The 13,422-nt window shown below is 34.7% G+C and overlaps 1 protein-coding gene across 1 annotated transcript; it reads left to right on the forward strand.

Annotated features, from left to right (window-relative positions):
- Positions 1-11,216: 11,216 nt before the first annotated feature.
- On the forward strand, positions 11,217-12,788 carry LOC149206416 (cysteine-rich receptor-like protein kinase 2). The gene is made up of 5 exons (XM_089393721.1): positions 11,217-11,359; positions 11,454-11,664; positions 11,783-12,017; positions 12,098-12,248; positions 12,337-12,788. Exons 4-5 carry the CDS (start codon positions 12,105-12,107, stop codon positions 12,763-12,765), a joined length of 573 nt encoding a protein of 190 aa, XP_089249847.1. The 5' UTR covers positions 11,217-11,359; positions 11,454-11,664; positions 11,783-12,017; positions 12,098-12,104; the 3' UTR covers positions 12,766-12,788.
- Positions 12,789-13,422: the final 634 nt, after the last annotated feature.

Raw genomic sequence — 13,422 nt, forward strand, 5'->3', positions numbered from 1 at the left:
CTTCTGAGCCTACATAAGTTGCTGGTCGACTTGATAATAATTCCATAATCAAAATAAATTCATATCTCCATAAATACTTATCGGAATCGGATGATCTTTAGATCAATCCTACACCCCTCAATGAGAGGGATCCAATAAAAATATCAGCTGCCATAAATAATATGACCCACATGGAGTTTGGCCCTAGTTGCCAATTTTAACAATTATTGTCATTTTTTGATCTAGTTGCCACCTATCTTGGAATATGTTTCTTAGATCCTCTTTCTTCTGTTCTTTGAGTTTGTATTTAAGATGTTTTAGTTTTTGTTGGATTTCATACACTTGGTTTCTTGGATGTTGTTTTCCTCCTTTCACCATTCCGCCATTTTTTGTTGAAGATGGAGTCAGGCAACCATAATTTCTCAGTTTTGAATGGGATGACACGTGTAGTTCCATTATTGTCCCATTTCATGGATATTGGTTGGAAAATGGTTCAAGCTTATGTTCGGTAACACCTCTACTACCACATTTTTAGCTTTTTTCCATAACTCCTTTAGGAGAAAGGATCTATCTAGCTTTACAACTATTCTTTGCCCCCCCCCTCACTTGAAGTGTACAACCCATTTAGGGTGGGAATATCTATGTGCCTTAGATAGTGAGTGACTTGTTTGAAACAATGATTTTCTTCTCTCAATTTTCAATTCCTCTCATCTTTTCTCCAAGGGATATTATTGTTGAGAAACCAATAAGGCAGTAAATTAGATCATATTTCTCTTTACTTGATAGTTGCTTGTGAATATTGTTGGCTTCTTATTATATGATTATGTTCTTCTTCATCATACAACTACCAAAACCCAATAAATAATGAACACAAGATGTAGGCTCTCCAAGCTAGGGCCAAAACCCAAGATGGGGGGAACCCAAAAACTCCTATTCTAATAGAATCAGATCAAAGTGAGATATCCAAGACCCAAATACCAAGACTAGGACCTCTCATAAGACTCAAGTCAGCCCTCCATTTCATACACGAGATACCATGATTCTATCCATTAGAGAATCCTCACAACTCAGGAAACAGATCTTCATTTTAGCTCGTATTTCTCCATAGAAGTATAGACTCATTCCTTCAGAATACTCACATATTCTTTAGAACTTTAACCTCAGGGATTTCACATCTTTCCCTGGACTTTTAACCTCTGAAATTTGCATCTTTTCAACCTCAAAAACTTGCATATGTTACAAAAGAATTTGTATTCTTTTTATAGAGAAATTCACATCCTTTTTCACAGAGAATACTCACATTCTTTTCACAGGGAAACTCACGTCCTTGCCTCAGAAGAAACTCGTATTTCTTGCTTCAAAACTTCAATGAATTGCTTAACAAATGGTGGAACATTTATGCCAATATATAGTTGTTTTCCATGTGGAGGATCAAGTCCTTGGGGCAGGTCGACTTGGTCTTGTGGGAAAAACTTGACACTTTTGACTCAAAAATGAAATTTTCTTTCAATTACAAATAGTCTGAATGGGACTTATGACTCATGAAAAATACTCTTATTCACTCAAAACCCTAGAAGCATGAAGAACATGCTTTACTAAAATAAAAATTTGACTTGAGCATGAAACCCATGCTTGAAAAATAAATAATTTTCTTTTGCCTTTTCTTTTACAAAATATATACATTGATGCAAGTACAATGATAATTATGAAGACTGAACCTAGTTACATCTTCAACACTCCCGCTTAACTAGGGAGGTATTCATAATTACACAACTCGTACAAGGATACTCTCAAATTGAAATATTCTCATAAGAAGAGTCAAATTGATAAGCCATGTTTAAGCATCAACATCATACCCAACATTGTCAAATAGCAATATAGAAAGGCCTTGACTAACAAGCTCTATCTCTCCACTAGATTAGAGCACAATGTTAGGAGGCACACATATGGACACCACCATAGTCTCTTTAGGCACATACTCCATTTGAATGTTCACCAGGTACGTCCTTTTAGGACTATTCTCATCTTGGATTTCCGATCCTCAAAGAATGTATGTCCTTTTCGACCACTATTATCTTGGATACCCTGTCTGATCCTAAAAGAGTGTCAGTCCATAGGACTACTTCCTATCTTGGATTCTCAATCCTCAAGTAGTACTAGTCCGAGATGCTTATCCAATCCTCCATTCTCCCTACCAGTTCCTTCACTAAAACTTATGGTTGTTAGTCTTGGTCTAGTGCATGACACATGGAGAATGCAATGTCCCTCATCACTCCCTCTCAATCAGTGAGATAATCCTTACTTCCTCTCAACTAGGGAGACTTCAACCATAAGATTTATTGTGTCTTGTTCATTAGCTACTTGTTCTATTGTGGATATCTTAGTGTTAGTTACAGGGCTCCTTTCTCGCATCATCGTATCATACCTGAGCTTCGACCTTCCAAATTATTTCACATTCCATCTTCATGACATGGTTTCTTAGCTCCTAACAACATCACATCATATCAAACTTTAGCCTTTCTGGATCTTTTTCAATCTTCATCTAGCTTTGAATGCATCATGTCATCAATTAGTTCTTCATGTAGGCCTTCTGTTAAAATTGGCAACTAGGGCCGAAAGGATACGCTGCTAGGCCGAGTAGAAGAGGAGTAAAATGCTGGCTGTTTGGGCACATTTGGAGGAGGCTGTATGCTACAGCAAGGTTGTGTGGTAGGCCACAGGCCATACCACCACAACAAAGAAATAATGTAGGCTGTTTTGCTGTCATATGCCCTAAGGCAACAACCTAGTAAGGGAGGAGTTCACCTTCAGCAAGCCGCAGTCTTCCAAGGTTTGTTTGGGGTAGCTTGGAGAAGATTAAGGCCACAGGCATGTGCCCTAACCAATCTGTCACTAACAATCAACAACAAACAAGGTTGGACAAGCATGGATGCTGCTGCCTATGTATGAGGGATGCTAGATCTGTCTTGATGGCCTATGATGAAGGTTGTCCCATCTTCCATCCTACATAGCAAACAAAGATCCTAAACTATGAACCAATACAGTCCATGATAAGATGTGACAGCAAGGTGACCCATGAAGTTTGAATGCATACTAATGTGATAGTGCAGCAAGATGCATGGGCAGCATAATAGCAACAATGACATGTGGCAGCAAAAGCACATTGGGACAACAGTAGCAATGCTAAACAGTGGGACAGCAGCATGGTAAGTGGTACAACAGGACATGGTGCTTGTCGGAGCTTGGTACTTGGGACAACAAGCTATGACATGGCACAACAATGCTAAACAGTGGGACAACAGCAAATGCAATCATGATGGAGCATGATAGATGGGACAACAAGGACATGGTGCTTGCATATGACAACAAGCAATCATGGTGCAGCAGTATCATGTGTACAACATGGTAATGAGGTCCAACATAGTGATGATGGGTGCAGCATGATGCAGCACAGTGAGGTGCAACACTATGATGGGTGATGGAGTCACCTGGGAGAATCAGTTGAAGTAGCATGTTTTCAACTGAGTTTAGCTACCTCATGTATCATCTACTTAGAGATGATCTATGCTTTTATTTAGATAAGTCAAAGTGTTGGCTTCTGTTGTAAATGTACTATATCTCTCTCTCTCTGCTGAACTATTGAAGAACATATAAGAAGAATTGATCAAGGGTTTACCCACATTGGAGTTTGTCCTCGGCTAGTGCCACATCTTGTGTCCTGTTGTCTTGGCTTGTCTTCTGCGATCTATGTTTATGTTCTATCTGCAATTTACTTTAATGATGATGTGATTGCTAGTCTGGAAAAGGTATTAAGCTAACTGTGAAAATATAAATAAATTGCTCTAAGCATAGAACATACCTAAAATTAACACCTTCATGTCTTCTTTCTTCATCAGAATTTCTCTAGTCAAGATGTAGAGTCATAAAATCGGTTGCTTGCTCCCTTTGAAGTCAATATTCCTTTGCATGGTCTATCTTTATATTGCAACATTGTTTTGCTACATGTTCTTCAGCTTCCAATTGTTAATCAATGTGTTCCAAGCTTTAATTAATATCGTATCCATCAAGATTTTTATAGCTCCCTCTATCCATCTGCGGTAAGTGAACTTCTTTCCTTGTATGCTTCCATGATGTCACCAACTTCCTTCTTTGATACATATTTCTAGCCTGCTCCCTTCTTCTTGGTTTTGATCTTCTTGTATATCATCCTTATTTACTTTGTTCTACCATCCTTCTCATCTTGCTTTCACAACTTTGGCAGTCTTCATTCTGTGTCTGCAATTCTCACCAGCAAGTACAACTAAGCAAAATATACAAAAACAAGAGAACAAAATCAAGAAGTTACTTATCTCTAAGAATATGTCACCATGATGTTAATCTTGTCATTCTTAAAGACTAGGGATTTCAGAAAAGATGATTTGCTAGGGTTTCTAGGGTTTTCTAGTTCAAATACTTGCTAGGGTTCGTAAACCTTAGGTTCTTCATTTGTCAATCAAACCGTAGAAATCATGTCATTAATATTTTTTCAAATACTAAAGGATCAGTTGCAAAAACCCTAATGATATCAAGCCTTTTGTGAGGATACTTCTATACCAGCATTTTTATGATGCATTTCAATCCTTTAAGAGATCATTATATGCACACTATGACAGAAGGACACAAGTATACATACCAGTGTTGCACCAATCGCGAAAATATCGCGATAAAATCGTTTTATCACGATTTAAAAAAAAAACGATAAAATCACACGATAAAAACGATTTTTATTTTTTTGGCTGATTTTTATGAAAAATCGCGATTTGTATGGAAAAAATCGTGGCTATGTTGGGCAGCGCGATTTATAACTAGAAAAACACGAATTTTTTTCTCATTAATGTTATGAAGACAATGGCCAATCCTATGCATCAACAGTACTCAAGAAAAATAGCACTTATATCACATTTACTGGTGCATTTGGGACAGTTCGCTGTCAATGAGAGATCACAGATTTAGAATATCCGACAGTGATGAAAACACAAGTGATTGCATAGCTATTCCGTAAATATATATGCTGTGTGAAAAGAATCTCTTAGCAGTGAAATGTTTCTTCAAATACTCAAGTGTATGTGTAGGTTCAAACAGGTTATGACCATAAGAATCAACCATTCACAATGTAACAAATGAGCAGTGATAAGAGTGCAAATGTTGGCAGCAATGTCAAGAGATCACATACTGTATAAACTGTGTTTTAGTGTTCTCTAGCAGTGAACAATTTTAACCTTTTCAGCATGTTTAGATGAGTGCTATTAATCATGTATTGAAAACCATTTATTCAAGACTCAAGAGTTATTATGTGCATAAGAGTAGTTTCCTTTCAAGATCAAAACCATGTTAATGGAAACCCCTTTGTTAAATTGACAGTGCTGTTAATGAAAATCAGGGTTAGAAACACATGAATATCGAACTCAAACACCATATTGTCTAACAAGACAAGGCATCGATCTGCTTGAAGATGTATTAAGAATGTCAAGTATATTCGAACACTGTCATAAAATGGTGTATAAAGATGAGAATGTGACCACTATTCAGAAAACTAAACCCTTATTACCAGTGCTGAAATGATACCAGAAATAACTTCATGCATGTAAATCTGTTTTAAACCAAGGATGGGAGATTTATTATGCTATAAATTGTGCCAAACTCATCATAGACAACCTCAGATCTGAAACAATGACCTCAAAAAACCTGGACACCAAGATTTCAAGGGTGAAATTTAGGTGCAAAGAAGCCAGGTCATTTCAGTTACTCTCTCATCGATTTGTCTCTTTTAGGTATATGGAGCAAAGAAACACTTCAACGTTAGCACCAATCCTTGTAACATAAGTTATAACCTTAAGTGAGAGCAGAATTAACACTTAGCCCTACATTTCTAAACATAGACTTTAGGCACCCTACATTTCTAAGCATAGACTTTAAGCAACCAGGAAGATTTGAGTCTCAAACTAATTCCAAGTTTGCTCATGATATGACTCATGAGATACATTATTATATTTTTTGTTGATATTTTGACGCTGAGTTGGGACTCAGGAGTCAGGACTTACTATTTAGGACATGATTCACTGTTATGTGTGATGTCACTAGAAATGATATTAAACATATTATATATTAGTTCTTTTATCATATTTATGTGTCAATGTATTTATTTTATGTTGTAGATAGTTTAGATATCAAAAAAATTGAAAAAAAATGAATATTTTTGTATGTTACGATTTTTTCCGGATTATTACCAATTTTTTCCCGATTTTAACGATTTTTTCGATTTTTTCCCGCGCCGAAATTATTATCCCAATAACCAGTGCAACATTGATACATACCTTTTAAGAGATCATTATATGCCCACTATAACAGAAGGACACAAGTATACATACCTTTTTCATCCTTGCAAAGATCTTGTTCTTGGTTTTCCATCTGTCTTCAATCTTCAGTTGTCAAATGTTGTCAAGCCATTCATCACTGTTGCAATATTGTCTTATCAAAGTCACTTCAGGAGATAACCCGTATCACAGTCTTGCCTTAGGAGACCATTTCGCCTTACTGTTATGCATCATTGATATATCAAAATCGCATGTCAAGAGGAAACATTTCATCACTGTATGTCGTTGATATGTAGAACTCGCATATTGTGTATTACTGATATGTCAAACTCACATGCCAAAAAAGGGAACCCGCATCACTATATGATGTTGACCTTGATCACTAAAAGTCACATTAATTTTAGGATTTTGGTAGATAACAGAGTTTGGATTTTCATCATCTCGGATCATTTATTGTCCAAGTCTAGAGGATACAACTCGCATTACTGTTTATCAACCTTACTTCAGATCTTTTGTTAGATGGGAGATAATCATGATGACTTCGGATCGCTGTGGTTCTTACAAATGTATTATTTTTCTATCATTGTGCCAAAAGTATATGGCTTTCTGTCATACCTATGTGTATCACTGTCATTATTGTAGTATCTTTATACCACAAAATCACTCCAGACAAACTCTTTAGATTAACTCAGATGGACTTCTAACAGAGAGATTGGAGATGTTACGTGAATAACTGTCCAATGTATCAGGTGTCTTGTATTGTTTCATATTACTCTCATAACATGTCTCAGAAGGAACTTATATTGCTGTCAGGATTTGAAGGGGATGACATATATCATCGTTTATGCATATCACTGTTATGTCGACAAAATCCACCATAGTGTTAACTCGGACCTTGGATTAAGAACAGAGAAGGGATCTTGGATCATATTGTGACGCCTTCGATGTTATGCTTAGAAGAAGACTCTGTATCACCATAAAGGAGTATATCCCTGTGTCACTATAGTAGTCAAAGTATAAGTGGCTTGAATCACTTTTCCAAAAGAAGAGATATTTCGCATCATCATCGACCGCAGAGAATTGTATGAATGGAGAAATGTGTCACAGAATTCGAATGCCATTAATGCAGTCACAGATTTAGATATACGCTTCCTTGTTTGCTTTAGGATATATTGATCCATTTTGTTCAACATATTTTTTCCAAGAGGCTTCCAACTATACTGAGCATACTTTCATCTTCCTCCTTAGATCACAGAGAACATTGTAGAAGGCTTCAGATGTCATGATATACGCTTCCTTGTTTGCTTTAGGATATATTGATCCATTTCGTTCAACATATTTTTTCCAAGAGGCCTTTAACTATACTGAGCATACTTTCATCTTCCTCCTTAGATCACAGAGAACATTGTAGAAGGCTTCAGATGTCATGATAGGGTGCACGTTCCTGTAGCTTGTATTGGCATCAGAGAATATTTCCATGTCTCCATGTCTCAATTATTAAAATTGTAGTAGTTCTTTCAATTGCCATTTTATAAATTTTAAACAATTTGCTGGTGTGCCACAGGTTCTGAGATTACCACAATTTCATGTTACAAAACTATAGAAACTTTAGAGGGCTTCGTTGCCCTTCTTTCGCATATTGTCCTTTACTTCCGGTTACCACAGTGCCTTTGCATGTTACAGGACTTCAGATGCATATCTCAGAGTTCTTACAATACTTTGCTTTAGGATGCTATAGAGATCAATAATAAGCTTTGGTTTCTTGTGTGAATGAATGTCATTGCAACACACCCTTTGTCGGGTGCTTCAGACTTTTGATCTTTCGGAAATGATCCTCAAGAGCGATCTTATTATAATTTTAAGAGCCTTCAATGATGTAATAACTTCAAGCCATTCTTGGAGAGATAACTACTGCTAAATTCCAACAATGTGTGACCTTCAAACTGACCTTAGTTCTGATACCATGTTGAGAAATCAATAGGGCAGTAAATTAGATTAAAATTTTCTTTACTTGATAGATGCTTGTGAATATTGTTGTCTTCTTATTATATTATTATGTTCTTTTTCATCAAACAAATACCAAAAACATAAACATGAAGATCACAATAAACAATGAACACAAGACGTAGGCTCTCCAAGCCAAGGCCATAACCCCACAAGGGGAAAACCCAGAAACTTTTCTTCTTATAGAATCATATCAAAATGAGATATCCAAGACCCAAAGACCAAGACTAGGACCTCCCACAAGGCTCAAGCCAGCCCTCCATTTCGTCCACTAGATACCATAATTTTTTCCTTTAGAGAATCCTCACAACTCAGGAAACAAATCTTCATTTTAGTTCGTATTGCTCTACAAAAGTATAGGCTCATTCCTTCAGAAAACTCGCACCTTGTTTAGAACTTTAACCTCAGAGATTACGCATCTTTGCGTGGAATTTTAACCTATGAAATTCACATATTTTCAACCTCAGAAACTTGCATATGTTACAAAAGAATTCATATTTTTTTTACAGAGAAATACACATCCCTTTTCATAGAGAACACTCGCTTTCTTTTTGCAGAGAAACTTGCATCCTTACCTCTGAAGAAACTCACATTTCTTGCTTCAGAACTTCAATGAATTTCTTAACAAATGGTGGAACACTTTTGACTCAAAAATAGTTTTTTCTTTCAATTATAAATAGTCCAAATGGGACTTATGACTCATGACACTCTTATTGACTCAAAACCCTAGAAACATGAAGAACATGCTTTACTAAAATAAAATTTGACTTGAGCATGAAACTCGTGCTTGAAAAATGAATAATTTTCTTTTTCTTTTTCTTTCATGAAATATATACTTTGATACAAGTGCAATGATACTTATGAAGACCGGACCTAGTTAGAACTTCAATAGTTATGGCATTGAATCATCCCCCAATATTCCACTATTTCGCCTAGTATTTCTCCCAATTCTTTTACGGAATCAAGAAAGGCTCCTTTAAGGCAAGGCACTAGGGGTCCACAAACATTAGTAATTATGCTTTGCTCCTTAGATACTAATTCTTGGAAATTTCTTTAAATGGAATTAATTACCACTAGTAGGTCTATCACGTTGATTCAACTTGTATTCTATACCATGTCCATACTTCCTATCATGTCATTAAAGCTATTTTAAAAAAGAAAATTACTAGTCCAATGGTTTTGGTTGTATGTGCTTCCTCCTCCCTTCTTCCTTTTTCACATGGCCTCCTTATATAGTTTTGTGATTGTCTTTAGCGCGAGGTTGTTTATATATTCCTACAATTTTGGAGTGGAGTGTGATAATTTTGGCCGTATTTGTATCTTTCTATGGGTTATCAAAGTCCCTTTATGCTCAGTTGATGAGATTGATTCCTCCATGATCTTATTTTCCCTATTTTGTATTTGCATGGGAACTACACAATTTGCCTCTACTTGTTTTTATTCTTTGATGCCTAGGTCATTTGCTAGGGATGGGAAGGGTTGGATTTTCCTTTTCTCTATAGAAATTGCTTTCTTTTATCATGTGATGGTTGCTAATTACCCTCTTCGAAGTTTCCCTCATTTTGAGGGAGGCTCAATTCCAAGTACAATGGATCTTTGTCGTGACATGAAATTTTGAGTTATGTTTTCAATTGGTTTTTTGTTTTCCTTGGATATTTTGAAGCCCATCCTCATATTTTGTCTTTGATTCTCTATATTTACTATTGCCTCAATTTTTGGGTAGCCGTAGAGAAAATGACCATGCTTATGGACCTTTATGTACAGAAATGGTATGTGCCCATAATCTTGGGTTTGGATCCATTCCACATTTTGGTAATTGATGGAAATGGATTTAGGAGGGATGTTAGAGAGATTCATGTAGACATAGATGTGACAATAGGATGTGTTTCTTCATGTTTTGGTCACCTTCAAGATTTTTACATAATATCCAAGTATATTATGATGCCTTTCATGGTTTTTTCATCCCAAAATTCTTGTGGTAGAGAATACATGAAGATTATATGAGCAAGGAAGTGAAATCCTCATGTTCTAGATTGAATCATCATACCTAATAGAGTAATGGAAGTTGATTGAAATATAGAAGTATGGTCCATTTCCAAACATTTAATCTTAGTCTTACATGTTAGTGAATGTAATGTTGAAGAATCCTTTATAATCTAATTTGATCTATACAACTCCTTTAGGATTCAAGTTTGTTGACTCTCATAGTTAGTGGGGCTTTCTCTATTGACCAAATCCTAGAAATTTCATAGCCACTACATAATCATGCATGCATATAATATAGTTGTTGATGCATGTGAAGGTGATTTCTTAGCATAGGTTCTTTGTTGGTTTTTCTAAGAACTATCAATTCCATTATCTTGTGTTTTCCTTGGTTATAGTGTTTGGGGGAAGGATCCATAATTCATTCCCCTACGACAATGGCCTTTTAAGGAGGATGGTCCTACCTCTCCCATTTCTAAAGAGGCTATATGAGTGGAGATATTATTATGTTTTAATATCATGACACCACCATTTTTAGGGTTTTAGTCACTCACCACTTATACACACCAAGTTGTAACTCTATTGAACTAATGTCAACATCAATAATAAAAATGTAGACATTGATCCTAACAATATAAAAATTTGTCAACAATCACAATCTTAATGGATGTTTAAATCTTAAATAATCAACATTATATTAGTATTAGGCTGTAAAGCATTAAATGTTTTTATTGCTTTTTTTTTAACATTTACTAGAAACTCAAGCATCTAAACTACAGTAAAGCACAAAGAACAATGCATAGACTATATTAAAAAATGTTTAAAATGTAATGTGGCCTTTGATAACATGGTTTTACAATATTTCAAAAATATTTGACGTGTTCCTTTTTTTTGCAGGTTACTACAAACCATTATGTGAACTTTCAACGGCTATATCCAAATCAAAATTAAATTACAAATTTAGAACTCTACAATCTGCTACTAAAAATTTTGACCCCACAAATAAAATTGGTCAAGGAGGCTTTGGTTCAATCTATAAGGTGATTTATGTATGTGTTTTTATATGATTTATTTTTTAAATACATGGATGTATTTACATAATCGTTTAATAAAATAGATTGGGCATGTTAGCAGGAAGTTATACCAGATGGTAGAGAGATTGCTGTGAAGAGACTATTTTCTAATAAAGAAGAGAGTGTGAGTGAGTTCTTTAATGAAGTGAATCTTATAAGTTGTGTTCAACATAAAAACCTTGTCAAACTTCTTGGGTGTAGCATCGATGGCCCAGACTAACTCTTAGTCTATGAATACCTTCCTAACAAGAGCCTTGATCACTTTATATTTGGTAATATTTTTTGCCTCTATAAATTGAATTTTGTTAGAATCAACCTTTAAATGCTAATAATTATTGATTTTTTGAGTTATATTTAAGTTATTTGAGATAGAGTTGTACTTTTCAACAGATGAAAACTTGGGAAACATACTAGATTGGCAAAGGAGGTTTGACATTGTATTAGGGATTGCAAGTGGGCTAGCTTATCTTCACCAAGAATCAGACATACGCATCATCCATCGAGATATAAAAGCTAGCAATATTCTACTGGATCACCATTTCAAGCCTAAAATTGCAGACTTTGGGTTGGTTAGATACTTCTCAGAAGATCAAACTCACCTTAGCACAAGAATCATTGGAACTCGGTGAGAATAAATTTAATAATAATAATAATAAAAAATACTCTTATTATAAATGTTGCTAATACTTATTTTTGTTTTTGCAGAGGTTACATGGCTCCTGAATATCTTGTTCATGGTCATTTGACAGAAAAGGTTGATGTTTATGCTTTTGGGGTGCTAATCCTTGAGATTATCAGCGGCAAAAGAAATAAAACACCTATTCACACCGATGACTTACCTTCTCTATTATCAATGGTAATTTCTTCATCATATACATAATCTTCATTGTTTTTTAATAGTAAAATTGTAATAATATTCAAACTATAATATATGTATGGTGCAGGTTTGGAACTGTCATTTATCAGGTACCATTTCAAATATAATTGATCCCAACATCCAAGAAAACTACCACAAGGAGGTATTGCAAGTTGTTCATATAGCTCTACTTTGCACACAAACATCTGCAATACTACGTCCTTCAATGTCTACAGTTATCATGTTACTCACCAACAAAGAACCAAATATTATAGAAGCTAGTCAACCCCCTTTTATAGATATTGACGATTTGCAAGCAAATCCTAATATTAATGTTATTTCAAACCATTCAAAATCACACACTAGTATTGCACCAAACCATTCACATTTAAATACTAACATAAGTATTTCGCCTATATCAAAAACACCTAATCCAATTGCAAATATTGCTTCTTCCTCTGTCACTCCAATGTCTTCAAACACCATTTCGACAAGCTCTCTTAAATTTCCAAGATGACGACAAAAACACAAGCAAATAAGAGACCCATTTCCTCAATTAATCCTACATGGTGAGGAATTACTATTATTGTATTTATTGGTACCATGAATACATATGAACCTTGTTTAGAGAATGGGTATTGATGGATTGTTATTAGATTAGAACTAGTCCAATGGTAACATATATGCAATTCTTATATTATAATTGATTGAAAATAGTTCCCAATATTTAACATGTAATGTAGGGATATGATATATAGTTAACTTAAAATAAGCATAACAATGTTATAGTGATAAATGTAATCGAATGCTATAGTGATAAATGTAATCCATGGATGAAATTAATATATTATTAGATGGCTATATGCAATGTAGGGATTTGATAATATGTATTATCAATGTGTTACATGTAATTTATAGATTTAAAATATTTGTTTAATTTATATATTTAAGATATTTGTTTAATCCATATATTATTAGGTGGTTATATGCAATGTAAGGATTCACTAATATATATTATCAATATGTTACATGTAATTTATAGATTTAAGATATTTGAATTATAGTAAACATAATAAGCTTAATGTGAATTTCATTCAAGAATATATACTCACTCATTATCATATGAAAATATCATGTGAGTAAATAAGAAACCATAGTTTTAAAATGTATTTTG

This window comes from Pinus tabuliformis, chromosome 1_2 (genome assembly GCF_031772625.1).
Source record: "Pinus tabuliformis cultivar Carrire ecotype Pingquan chromosome 1_2, CPIR1, whole genome shotgun sequence".
NCBI lineage: Eukaryota > Viridiplantae > Streptophyta > Pinopsida > Pinales > Pinaceae > Pinus > Pinus tabuliformis.